This window comes from Rhinichthys klamathensis, unplaced genomic scaffold, assembly GCF_029890125.1.
Source record: "Rhinichthys klamathensis goyatoka isolate OS25496 unplaced genomic scaffold, OSU_Roscu_1.1 h1tg000376l_1, whole genome shotgun sequence".
Lineage (NCBI taxonomy): Eukaryota > Metazoa > Chordata > Actinopteri > Cypriniformes > Leuciscidae > Rhinichthys > Rhinichthys klamathensis.
In genome coordinates this window covers 869951-884359 of record NW_026606883.1, presented here as the reverse complement: position 1 = coordinate 884359, position 14409 = coordinate 869951, and the positions used below count along the sequence as shown (strand labels likewise).

General features: G+C 35.2%; 1 protein-coding gene across 1 annotated transcript; it reads left to right on the top strand.

Moving 5' to 3' along the window:
• Positions 1 to 4631: 4631 nt before the first annotated feature.
• On the top strand, positions 4632 to 12952 carry gpr142 (G protein-coupled receptor 142). Its single transcript, XM_056233734.1, has 3 exons — positions 4632 to 4729; positions 8811 to 8958; positions 11978 to 12952. Exons 2-3 carry the CDS (start codon positions 8826 to 8828, stop codon positions 12928 to 12930), a joined length of 1086 nt encoding a protein of 361 aa, XP_056089709.1. The 5' UTR covers positions 4632 to 4729; positions 8811 to 8825; the 3' UTR covers positions 12931 to 12952.
• The last annotated feature ends 1457 nt before the right edge of the window (positions 12953 to 14409 follow it).

Sequence of the window (14409 nt, the reverse complement as noted above, 5' to 3'; positions counted from 1 at the left end):
TCATTTAAATGTGACCGAAGAGCCCTTGGTTTGTTATATACAAATAATTTATACTCCAGCATTTAAACCACTCAGTTAAAAGAAAGCCGTAGCCTGCTGGTAAATTGATCATTATTGATGACAATGTCAAAACCAGTGATACAGTGACCCAGCAAGCCTAATTCGATTTCTCTCACTATCTAATAATAGGACTCTATGTTTGACCCACTTGGCACCTCAATGTATCTGTTCTACTGCATTTCAGCTGTATATTGTGTTGTCTCTGTCATGAATAAATTGGTTTCATTTTTATTTTCCTGTGAATTATTTTGGTTTAACATTAGGTTGCCATACTGTGGTATCTGTCAGGAGTTATTAAACAACAAAGCATTTGACTAAACTTGACTGGGTATTGTCACTAGAGGGCAGTATTGTTGCAAACGAAATGCTTATAATGCTTATTATGCAAAACGCTCCTGATTACATAGAAATTTGAGTACACTTTACTATAAGACTCCCTTTGATAACAGTAGTTAACACGAACTTACATTGAAAACTTAATCTGAAGCATTTATTAAGGCAACACTTTATTTTGATTGGCCAGTCCGACATAAGTAACTTCCCCATGTTATTAATCTTAGGTTAATGTTAATTTCAACATAACATTCCTATATATAATATAAGCTAATATAACATAATATATTATTGAAATAATTGTTTAATTGAATAATTGTTTAATATATATATTATTATAAATTATACATCATTTAATGTACCTGAGCAAGTTTTATAATTAACATTAGCAAAGATGAATAAATGCAAATGTATTACTCATTGTTAATGTATTAACTAATTTGCATTGTGAAATTCATTTTCTTTTGTTATCCAGACAAAAGAGAGCATTAATCCATAATTACTCACAAAAAAGCCTTACCTCCCTTCTCTATCCATTAATTACTAATTTGCTTCAGTTCTCGCCACTTATTCATGTGTTTTTCCTTTTATCTTGTTTCTCTCCCTTCATCTCCCCCACATGCCTCAGAAATTACAGGTAATTAAATTCACATTCATAATGTTAGCCTCCGTGAACCCCGCTCACAGCAATCACATTATGTGCTGTTATGAATTAATGTGTTTAGATTGAACCCAAGGACTCTTCACTTTAAGTGCTTTATGAGTTTGTGTTGACAGTTTTTCTTCTTCACTCTTCAAAAGAGTAGGCTATATAAAAGCAAAGGGAATCAGTTCTGAGTGGAAAAAGTGGACATAACCCCTTTCTACATCACAGCAGTGTTTAATGGCTCTTGTGTAAAGTGTACCCCCCTCCTACACATTGTGCTTATGGAAGTTGAGATTTTTGTAGGCCACAGAGATTGACCACTTCCCATAGCTGTCTTTTGAAATCATATAGACATCTCATGAAATCAAAATGGACAATTAGTTTTATGGAATATAGTGTTTATTGTGATTTTTTTTTTTTTTCATGTGCTCTTGTAAACTTTAATCAAAATAACTTCCTCTCCCTCTTGAAGCGACATCTCTTCACACAACCTGTCACTCATATGAGATCATAGCAAACAACAGCGATCCGTTCAAATCTCAATGGACAAAATTAGTTCCTGACCTACATTTTTTCTTGTTCTAAAAGCAGTTTCACTCAGTCAGATATACGTCACCTGTGTCTGGGGACGTTACTTTTAAAAGGTCTGTGTTATTGCACTATTCCCTGAAAAAGTAACTAATTTTGTTACTTACCGGTATTTATGGAAAGTAATGTGTTATACTTTTGTGTTACTTTTTCTCACCTGCATGGGCTTGCTTGTTTGTTTTTTAATAACAAAAAGACATGGCAAAGACATTGGCTAATAAAGTGAGATTAAATACATTGTGCTATTTAACATATATTTAATGATTGCAGGTTTACGTGATATTTAGTACATAGTTTGTATTCATTTTGAGGAATATTGAATCTGTTTTTGTGCAAGTGAGATGAGTAAATGCCTGCTCACATTTAGTCTAGAACTACAATAACCATCATGTTTACACACAACACCTCTGCACTTACTCACACTCTCAACATGGGGACAGGAGATCTGTCAGTCAATAAATGGGAAAACAGTATTTACAGATATTGTATTTCGTTTGTCCATAGTTTTCTGTGATTCTGTGATATTTGGAAATATAAAAAAGGGGCTTTTTTCCCCAGAGGTGCAGTGTGTATGTTCTCAGAATTTGGACATTGTCTAGTGATCAACCAGCTTTATTGAGAAATATAGATATTTATAGCAAAGATTGCTCTCTATTATCACACAATATTAATCTGCTGACACCATGACCAATGACAGAGAGTTTACTCAGCTCATTTTCTGCATGGCCAGTCCTCTGCTGTGGTACAAGGCCAGTTCAGAGAGCATTCATCAAAATGAACACTCAGTGGTGAGTATGAGAGAGAGAGAGAGAGAGAGAGAGAGAGAGAGAGAGAGAGAGAGAGAGAGAGAGAGAGAGAGAGAGAGAGAGAGAGAGAGAGAGAGAGAGAGAGAGCGCATCCGTGCATCCCTTTCTCTCCTTCTTTGTCCAGATGGTGGTGTACATGTACTTTTTGTTCCATCTATCTGGAGACGTGATGTTTCCGGCTGATGAGAGAAGCTAATTAATCTAGAAAACAAAACTAGCAAATTATGGATTTTGGTACTACACTCTAAAAAATACTGGGTTGTTTCAACCCAAATTTGGGTCAAATATGGACAAACCCAAATGTTGGGTTGAAAATGTAATTAAAAATGTACAGTTGAAAGTGAAAGTTGAAGTTGGGTTAAAATTTTAAATGACATTTTTAACCCAACATTTGGGTTTGTCCATATTTGACCCAAATTTGGGTTAAAACAACCCAGCATTGTTTAGAGTGTAGTATATTTAAAAAAAAAATGCCTAAGATTGTGTGACTTTGTGAGCAGTGTTATTAACTCAAACTCAAACTATTAAAATGGTTTTGTTAATTAAAATAAAGCTGATATAAAATAAAATACACTGTAAAAAAGTACTATCAACTTGGATGTTTAAGTCATTTCAACTTAAATTACATTAAACTGACTTAAACAAATGATAATCTTGTAGCTATAACTTATTAAAAAAAAGTTTAAAATTGCTTAACTTATTTTGATGAGCAATGTAAAAACATTTGTAGTCATAACTTAGTGATCATATAATTTTTTTTACAATGTAGTGTAAGGTGACTACATGGGTTAAGTTAAGGTTCAGGGGAAGGTTCGGGGTTATACCTATAGTTATTGTCATTACTACATATGGGTTCATGCGAAACAAGGAATGTAAAATAAAGTGCTACCCAAATATTAGAGGAAAATTAGAAATGTTGTCTTGACAACTGACTGAAATAAAATGTCGATGTACTGAAATTACTCAAACTGAAATAGATATAAATTGAAGTTAAATATAGAATATTAAAGTTAAATAGAATTAAAGTTAAATAGAATATAAAAAACTAAAAAGAATAAAATGACAAAAGCACATTAAGTTAATACTGAGACTAAAATGAAAATTGAAAATATAAAAATAAAAGAAAGTGCCAAAATTGTATATAAATAATATTAAAATAAAACGATTTTAATCTTAAAAAGATTTAAGGGGCTTGATTTTGCCAAGTGATTACACTTACAATTTATACATTATCCCAAAAACTTACATTGAAAGATTTATGTAACACAGTGTCATTGTTACATAGTTACTATAGTTATAACTATAAATTATGCATAATAACATGCAACTAATCCTAACCCTATATAGTAGGCTAAGTATGTACACTCTAAACAATGCTGGGTTGTTTTAACCCAAATTTGGGTCAAATATGGACAAACCCAAATGTTGGGTTAAAAATGTAATTTAAAATTTTAACCCAACTTCAACTTTCACTTTCAACTGTACATTTTTTAAATTAAATTTTTAACCCAACATTTGGGTTTGTCCATATTTGACCCAAATTTGGGTTGATACAACCCAGCATTGTTTAGAGTGTAGTTACTTAATATTACTCAGTACTTAATTACAGTGTAACAAAGACACCTTAAAATAAAGTGTTACCATTTATTACATATTGGACTCTTTTGACTTTTTCCTGTAGGCAACCTCTATACCACATCACCCACATAAAGAGCACCCTGAACACCCTAGCATCGTGACAGTGAGTTTTGTGCAGGCAAGCGCCATTCACATTTACTTCTGTATAAATGTACAAATCTACATATTGATTCAAATGGTAAAAGCTTAAAGAGGACCACAGAGTCTATTTAGGCCCAAGTTAAATTTACATTTACATCACAGCCAGAGGAATCCATAAAGATCACACACACAGCAGATAAGAGCTCCCATGGGTCTGAAGGCATCGCTGCAGTGTAAAACAATACACCCTCTTCCTCGTGTGTCTCTGCTATACTGACCTCTCTCTGAAAGATGGACCTCTTTATGTCTGTCTCAATGCTTCACTCGTTTACCAAAATTCTCCCTGTGGAAATCAGCCCTGCTTAACCCCTCCCTCCCTCTCTTTCTATCTCTCCATCTCTCTCTCTGTAGCTCCTTCCATAACCTCCTCCCGAACTCAGTGTGTGGTTGCAGTATGTGTGTGTCTTCCTCTTCCTCGCTGTCCTCCTCAAGGGCTGCCTGGCTGGGCATCGGGTGTTAAGAGTATAGGACTCCTGCTCCAGAGTCCACGGATGGGGACCTGCAGCCATTTGTGAGGGTAAGAAAACCTTTCAGCCTTTATTTAGGAGAATCTTAATTTATTTTTATTTAAGAGAGTGCTAAGTGAATTTATCTAAGTGAGGAGTGAGCATCAATTGCATTTACAGTTATTGTTAGTATGTTTTTGCTGTATTAAATAGTGAATACAAGTAAAGTGGAGCACTTAATTGATTTTTTATTTAATATTGCTGCATTTAAAAATATATATTTTATATAGTGCAATATCTTTAGCTACTTGGTATGATCGTGTGAGGGGCTAAACATGTGCAATCATATTTTAAAACGATGCCAGATACAAATTAGCATGAAAGTGTCACAAAATACTGTTTGACTGGTACATAAATAATGCAAAGTCTTTTAGAGTTATCAATATTATATATAGGCTATATATATATATATATATATATATACTGCCAGTACAATGCCAGCTTTTAAAAAAACGAGAGTTGTTCTGCACATAACTCGTGTTGTGTCCTCTTGTGTTTTGTCATCTTAATATTTTCTCAGGATTTCCATATAACTCTGGAAGTCATAAAGATAGCTTTAAAAATGTGTGGTATTGTTTTTGAGTGCTATTAATCAAAAGACTGCGAATTTCAAGACTATTGAGATGTTTCTCTATCCCTCATCCTTAGCCCTCTGTTTCTATATCCTTCATCTTCTTTATTTCAATGAAACACTCTTTTCCCTGCATACGCTGATATGGATGGTATTGCTATACCATTGTCCTTGAGCTTATATCTATTGTCTCAGGTGTACCAGCCGAATATGAATAATTGAGTGTGTTTGTTAGAGCAGAAAGTCCATGGAGAGAGATCTGAAACCTTACACATTGACTCCCTGTACATCAACAGTGGCCATTTATATACTTCTGCAAAATGAGGTGATTTCACATGTAAAGCCACAGTTCATTATTTAGAAAAAAACATATTTTTTTCATTATTGTCTGCAAATCAGATGCGCTGATTCTTTGAACTAACAGAGAATGTGTGGGTATAGGCAGGACACAATGGGAACTGCATGGAAAACATTGCTGTTTGTCATTCACATAGTTTATGCTATAAGCTGCAATGTCATGCTTTGAGCTTAAACAGCTTGTACACGTTATTACATGTGGATCTTTTTGAGACCCTACTGGTAGTCTCTCTGGATGGGAACTTTGGAAATCCCTGTTCTTGGAATTAAGCTCTCATTGCACGAGGAAACAGTGCAAGGCCAGTTCAGATTTACGTCAAAATCCCAGCAATTTGATTTCTTTAATTGTGAATATCAACATGATTTAATGCATTTTTTTTTTATTTGGCCATAGAGTTTGTCTAATTTCACAATCCTACCTTGTCTTATGACTCTTGAGAGCTTTAAAAAGAAAGGTTACAAAGGGTTTTTTCAAAGTGATGCCATAGAAGAACCATTTTCCCCAGTTCTAAAAAAAAAAAAAAACATTTTGTTTTCTTGGTGTGAAGAACATTTTAAAAGCCTTTTTCCAATAAAGAACCTTTGGTGCACTGGAAAGGTTCAATGGATGTTAAAGGTTCTTCATGGAACCAACAATGCAAATAAAGAACCTTTATTTTTGTGTGTGCAGAGATGCTTTAATCTTATTTAAACTTCAGTTGTAAAAAAGATTCATTCATTCATTCATTCATTCATTCATTCATTCATTCATTCATTCATTCATGTGAATCAGTTACATTTTTTATTTAATGAATCAATTCAAAACTCTGATTCAATTATTCATTTGCATTATCACGTAAATGTTCATTCAAGTCCATGTGTGCAAATGTTATTATATTATTAAAATATAGTAAAAATATATGTAAATATTGTTTAGTGAGATATTGGTGTTTTTAAATGAAAATTATGATATCCCTATTAAATATTAAGATATAATTTTTTTTTTTTGTAATGTCGCCCAGCCCTTAAAATTACTCTTATAAAGAGGGTTGGCTTTGAGAAAGAGGATAATAATCACAAAAGATTTCCCCAAGGAAATATGGATATATTACAGGCTTTCGTTAACAGGCATGTCTAATGCATGAGAACAAGGTTCCTCTCCATAAAAATCTAAACCTCTTGAGAAAATAATATGGTGTGATTCCCATATTTATCGGATTTTATCACAAACCACCAAAATCATCACCCCCTCATTCTGAGAGAGGCAATGAGCATTTGAAAAGCTTTGTAATCATAATCACTTGGGCTTTCTCAACCGCTGTCCAGTTACCACATGCTTTACTGGAAAAACATATTGGTGCTGCCAGTGAACCTGACATTTTTACATAGAGTCAGATTCACAGAACAAGCAGCATATCATATAAACACACTCAAAGAGACCCATATAAACACACACATACTCCTCCTCCTTGCTTGTGAATCTCTTAAATGAGCGATGATTTGTTTGTAGATATTTTCAAAAGGGAGAACAACATCAGTAGTAAAGTACTTAAGAGAAAACCTCTCTTCTGTAGCCTAGCACACGCTCACCTGTAGTTAAAGATTGATCAGTTATCAGCTTCTGTATCAAAACAACTATAGAGTGAAGGGTCACAAAGAGCCATAAAAGTCTCATCACGCGAGTGAGGTCGTACCACCATCACTCGTACGAATTGGTCGTGAGTTGAACTGTCTATAATAATGGGATTATGCTCCTCTGGAAGTGGAAATTAAAAGATCCTTCTACCAGTGAGATCGTACAAATGAACTTTTTTGAAAGTATCTGTGGATCATAATTAATTCAGAAATGCATTGTGAAGCTTCTCAAATCTACCATTGTCTGTATTTGACAAGCTCAACCATTGGTATTGTAAGAAAAAAAAACATTTGAATATTTGTATTATCTTAAAATGATACTTTTATAGAAATATAAGTTCACTAAAAAACAGCATTTGGTCCCAAACTATCAAATCATTTTTTGGTCTGTTAGTTACCCTTTCTGACAGATGTACTTTTTTTATTTCATGTTATCATTAGGAAATAACAAAAGTGGATAAACAACATTGAAACAAAATTTTCTTTCAATGACCAGTTGTTTTAAGATATTTTTAAAGCTGTTTCAAGCATTTTTTTTTACACCATATATTTGTGAAAATTGATTTATGGGTTATACTCCTTAAATAATTTCTATAAATGTTTTCCCGAAACATAGTACCACCATTCTGTCATATAAACAACACAGATTTGACGGATTTCCCTCAAATGATGACAAATGCACATGAATGAAAGAAATTGAAAATGGGAAAGAAGGGCTCAGTCAGAATTGCTAAGGCAATCACAAAGACTCTGGTCTCCACATAAATCCCCAATAGGGCAAAGACAGAAGTAATTATAAGGTGACAGAAGACCAATCATTCCTGCCTTCTCCAATTCTCACCCACAGTGTGAATTTGCCCAGCTAAGCAGGACAGTTGATGATGAAGCAGCAACATCATAGCAGGCAATCATGTTCCACAACATAAACCCTCTCATATTGTTTGCCAGGAGGAAAAATGAATGGCTTTTATATATAGGCCTACTGCAGTTCAATTCCAATGACAACACAAAACAATGCACACTGCAAAGGCAAAATGCACCAAAGCACATTAGGGAAGTTGTTCGTAAAACTCAATGATGTCATGCGATAAAAGGAAATATAGAGCAAAGCTATCATTTCTGCTCTCTGCACTGGGTCTAAAAGCAAATAAACATGTTTGGCACAGAGCTGATCACCTCATCCTAGGGGGAAGTTATGGGAGTAATCAAAGTTAAACACAGAAGGAAAGGTAAAGTGGAAAGATAAGACAAGTAAATGAGGAAGAGTGTTGTGCACTCATTCCATCTGTTCTAATCGACTGTTTTTAACCTATGAGGGCAAGCTGTCTCTGTCATTAACACAATGACCCGGTGAGAGGACCAGAGCATAGTAAAATTCCATGCTCCATTATTCTGCACTGCAGACTCCGTAACGAAACACGTTCAGCACACAAAAAGGTTCATTTCACATTGGTTTCAGTTGTTGCTCAAAGTGACAAAGGTTTTAGGTCATTTTCAGACACTAGTGAGAGGTTTTAAGGTTTCCTTCCTGTTCTCTTTCCTTTCAAAAGAGGAACTCAGAGGCCATGATCGACTGGCACAATGGCACAGCGCCCGGCCAGCGGGAGGATGAGCGCAGCGCTCAGGAGAGGTCAGAGTGTGTGCTGGCTTACATCCCTGTCATCTACTACAGTGCTCTGTTGTGTGTTGGAGTGCCAGGTATGAGATGTGCATTTTAATACCTATATAAATAAGGATCAGGGTTGTACACCTTTGAGAATTGAATTGAGAAAGCATTTTAAGTTAAGAAAGTATGATGGAATGGAATGAAATTCAAAGACACTGCAGTAGTTTGAAATAAAACGTCATTTTTCTGAAGGAATTATGCCAAAACATGTTCAGCATTTAAAATAGACTTTGCATTTGATGTGCATATATTAATGGGTAACACTTTATAATAACGACACGCTAATAATCATTAGTTAAGCATGAGTAAACAGTTAATTCATCATTCATAAAGCATTAATAGACATTAATAAGCAGTTTATAAATACAGCTATAAATGCTTTCTTCTTGATTTACAAGCATATCTATAATTTATTTAATAATTGTATTTTCATCCTTTTATTAATGATCAATTTATTATTTCTAAATGAATAATTGCATTTTTTATAAACCAGTTATTTAAGAGTTTTCAGTGGTTCATAAGATTCCTTAGAACGTGTAAGTAAATGATTAATAAACTATTTAAATGTACATTCATACATCTTATTATTCAGACATATAGTGATGGTTACTTAGTGTGTTAATAAATGCTTTATTAACATGTATTTATGCTGTAATTCAGGGTTAATTCGGGTAGTTATAAAGCATTTATTAGTGGTCAGTTAACTATGTTTGTGAGCTCATCTAAAGTGAGGACTATTCATGCCTTGTAAAGCATTTATAAAGGAGATTTAAAGGCTGTTAAATATTTCTATGTTCTGTATCACTGTTGTGTTTGTTACATTTTACTGTTTAGAAGATTGATGCGCCTTCAAATCTCCTTTATAAATGCTTTACAAGGCATGAATAGTCCTCACTTTAGATTAGCTCACAAAATAGGTAACTTACCACTACTATGCTTTATAACTACCTGTATTTACTACATTTACTTACACTTTCTAAGTGATCTGTGACTGACAACTCTTGTTTGTAAATAATGCTATACTTCATTTAGAAATTATTAATTGATCATTAACAAAGTATGAAAATACAATTATTAAACGCATTATAGATATGCTTATACATCAAGAAAAAAAGCGTTTATAGCTGTATTTATAAACTGCTTATTAATGTCTATTAATGCTTTATAAATGATGAATTAACTGTTTACTCATGCTTAACAAATGATTAATAGAATGCAGTTATTATAAAGTGTTACCCAGCATGATTTAGCTCATGAAATGAAGTTTTTTTTATTTCTTTTAACTTTAATGTTTCTAAATTCCCCAATCCTGTCATTCTATATGGTCAACATTTGAAGTGGATCAAAAAAGTTCATTAAAGTTGTCCTAAGACAAGAACGGGTATTGTTCAAAATTCACATAAGGTTTTGATCCACATCAAATGTTGACTTACTGTAATTCAAAAAATCAATTCATCATACGTAGTTGATTCAAACTCCAATTTATGGAGTATTTAGATTAAGATAAGATTAAAATAAAATTGTATTTGAATATTGACCATGGCGCATAAATTGTTCCATTTATAAGATACAAATTTTTAGAACTTGGGAAGATGATCTTCTTCACCTTGAGTCGTTTGATGGAGGAGGGACATGGTAGATTTATTCAGTGAGACACACATCAGACCAGACAAGAAATCATTAAGCATCCACAAACATTTTACTACACCAATCCCAGAACAGACTGACAGCTGCTTAAGGACAAGAAAGGTGATAAATCAATCAGTACGACTCGAGTAACAATTAATTAGTGACTCATTTGAAAGCTATACCCGTACCATTAAAAACCAGATCAGGGTCACGGACAGATGCTTAGTATTCACAACAGCCAATTCAAATTGACCAGATGGCCAATAATATGAGATCTCTAGTTAACCCAAAAATGAGAAACCCAAACCCAAAAATCTTGTTGTTCCAAACCACAAAAGGAGACTTTGAATGGTCCAAAACATCATTGTATGGATGTAAAAAAAAAAAAAAAAAATTTCAAAATGTTCCACTGAAAGTCATACAGGTTTGAAATGACATGAGCGTGAGAAAATGCTGACAGAATTTTAACCTTAAAGGGACAGTTAACCCAAAAATAAAAATTCTCTCATTATGTATTTGTATTTTTATCATGCTTTGACCCTGGACCACAAAAGCAGTCTTATGTGTCCATTTTTTTTAAAAACGAGATTTATACATCACCTGAAAGCTGAATAAATAAGCTTTCCATTGATGTGGTTTGTTAGAATAGGACAATACTTGGCCGAGATATGGGAATCTGAGGGTGCAAAAAAATCTAAATATTGAGAAAATCGCCTTTAAAGGTTTCCATTTCTGTTGGCGATTGTTCTGCATCCACTTACAAAAATAAAATTTTTGATATATTTAAGGTAGGAAATTTACTAAATATCTTAATGGATCATGATCTTTACTTAATATCCTAATGATTTTTGGCATAAAAGAAAAATCGATAATTTTGACCCATACAGTGTTTTGTTGGCTATTGCCACAAACATACCCGTGCAACTTAAGACTGGTTTTGTGGTCCAGGGTCACATATGACATGGTCACTAAACTGTAAGGAAAGTTTGATGGAAAAATTACAGCGCACAGGTTTGGAACAACAAGAAGAAATAGAGTTAAATTCTCCATATTTTTATCGGATTGTTTCTGCTAATGGAGTTTTTTTTGTCTTTTTCTATAAATAGTTCTAGTACTTAAAGAAGAAAAAAAAACACACTTATCTCCTGTCTTGTCAACAAGCAAAAGCAGTACATATCCACTTGAGCTTAATCTCTTATTTGTGGAAAATCAGGGCAAAGGTTTCAGAGGGCCGCCATGTTCTGTAAAAATGACCCCTATAATCTTTTACTTCCCTGCTGTGTCTACTCCCTCCATGCCTTTGATTCCAATCTCCGTCTTCTGTTTCTCCCTTCTCTGGCCTCATTCCCTCACTGTTTATGCCTTGTCCATCCTTGTCTACCTCAATTCTTGTTTCTAATTCCAGTTGTCACCTTTTCCCAGTGAACATCCTGACATTGGTGGCTCTTTACCGGCTGGCGGTTCGTACCCAGAAGGCCCTCTACGTGTATCTTCTTTCTCTAACCGGCTCGGACATCCTCAGCCAGTTGTTCATCATCTTCGTGGGCTTCCTACTGGAAACGGCCGTGTTTCACAGAGACGTCCCTGTGCTGCTGCTGCGCTCGGTCAGCATGATGGAGTTTTCCGCCAATCACGCATCCATATGGGCCACCGTACCCCTCACGGTCGACCGCTACGTTGCTTTGTGCCACCCACTACTCCACCGACAGATCAGCTACCCGGCACGTGCCCGGAGGATCATCGCGGTGGTGTTTACTTTGGCGCTGGCATCCGGCGTGCCATTCTTCTGGTGGTCGGACATGTGGAGGGTCAGCCACGCGCCCAACAACTTGGACACCGCCCTGGTTTGGACCCACGTGACTATTATTTACTTTCTTCCGTGCTGCATCTTCCTCGTGCTAAACTCCTTGATCATTCTGAGGCTACGGAAGAGACAGCGGCAGCAGATGTGCCAAGACGAGAGCGGGCAACAGCTGGCACTGCCAGGCAAGCTGGGTAAATCCACAGCTATGCTCTTAGCAGTGACTTCTGTGTTTGCTATACTGTGGGCGCCTCGTACCGGAGTGGTGCTCTACCATCTTTACGTGTCATCGGTGCACAACGATTGGCGGGTACATCTAGCATACGACTTAGCCAACATGTTAGCCATGCTAAACACCGCTGTGAATTTCTTTCTGTACTGTTTTGTCAGCAAACCCTTTAGAGCGGCAGTGAGGGACGTCCTGTTGTTCCGGGGGGCACCGTTGCACCCACGCCGGCCCCTTCATCACCAGCGCAACGCTGCCAATGCCTCCACCTCCTCTATTTCCAGCACCAAACGTTCCCAGCGAGAGATCACCCCTCTCTCTCCCAAAAGGGCAGACATCAAGATGTAGTCTAGCTTAAAGGCATAGTTCACTTAAAAATGAAAATTCTGTCATCATTTACTCACCCTCATGTTCATGACTTTTCTTTTTTGTCCATATTTTTGACACACACACACACAAAAAACACTGAAACATTCTTTGTAATATCTTTTTTTGTGTGTTCTGAAGATGAAAGAAAGTCATACAGGTTTGGAATGGCAGTTTACTTTCGTAAATTATGACAGCATTTTAATTTTTGGGTGAACTATCCCTTTAAGTCCCAGTCTTGTTCTTATAATTAACTTGAAAAGAGTTCTAATTTGTGGCTTTTGTGGATTGAAAGGTTAAAGGTGCAGTCACATAAGTGCAAAAAAAGGTTCATTGTCTATAGTGAATAGTGTAGAGATGTATGAAGCACAGCTCATAGAAAAGTCACTTTCAAATCAAGCAGTTTTCAGCACTGCAAATTCGCACAATCAACTTGAATACGAGTAAAATCAGTAGGTAACTTTTTCACCCTTATGCAAAAACATTGATTATGCAAATTCTTATTGGAATGACTGGATTTTGGCCGTGAAATTTTGCAGAGCGACAATATGTGACCGCACCTTTAGTGTGTAACACTGCGTGATTGGCGTCACCAAACAGAATAGGAAAAATAGTGACTTGTTCCTCCCATAATAACATATCAACAGTCTAGCATCCATTCATGCCAATTTGCACCACAGGTTCATCTTCTTATCTGACCTCTGGTTAGTGACCCAAGAGATCACAGTTTATGGTCATTAAACAAAAGCCCAGTAATGTTAACTTTGTCTTGCTGATAAAACAAGTAAGGTTTGCAGGACATCTAACAATCAAGAAATAACCATTCCAGAATAGAGTGTGTTTTGCACTGATCTGCATATCTGTGTTATTTATTGTCCTGTCCTCTGCGAGGACAAGTAAACTTACTACAGTATTTATGAAACAAAGATGTTTGGCTCATTAAATGAGTATTATGTCTTGTCATTTTCCATAAATGGTTAACCTTCAAAGGAATAGGTGGAAATATGAATATTCTGTCATCTTTTAGACACCTTTGGGTTGTGTTACCAAACTGTATGACTTACTTTCTTCTGTGAAACTCAGGTAGGAGGAAAACTATTTTCCATATAATGAAACTAATCGAGATCAAGCACCACAAAAAAAAAACAAAAAAACATAAATGTATCATAAACCTGTTTCATATGACTTATGCTGTATAATCCAGGTTGTCTGAAGCCGTATACGATAGCTTTGTGTGAGAAAAAGGATGGAATTTCATTAATTATATGAAAATGCCCAATGTTTCTTTGAATTTGTTTACAAATAGCAAAATACACGTTCGGACATTTCAAAATGTCACTTTTGGTAGAAAGAAATTCATACAGGTTTACAAGGAGTCAATTTTGTCTGTTTTTCTTTTATATTTTTGGGTGAACTATTCCATTTAAATGTTGTATTTTGATATTGCAAAAAAATGTGTCA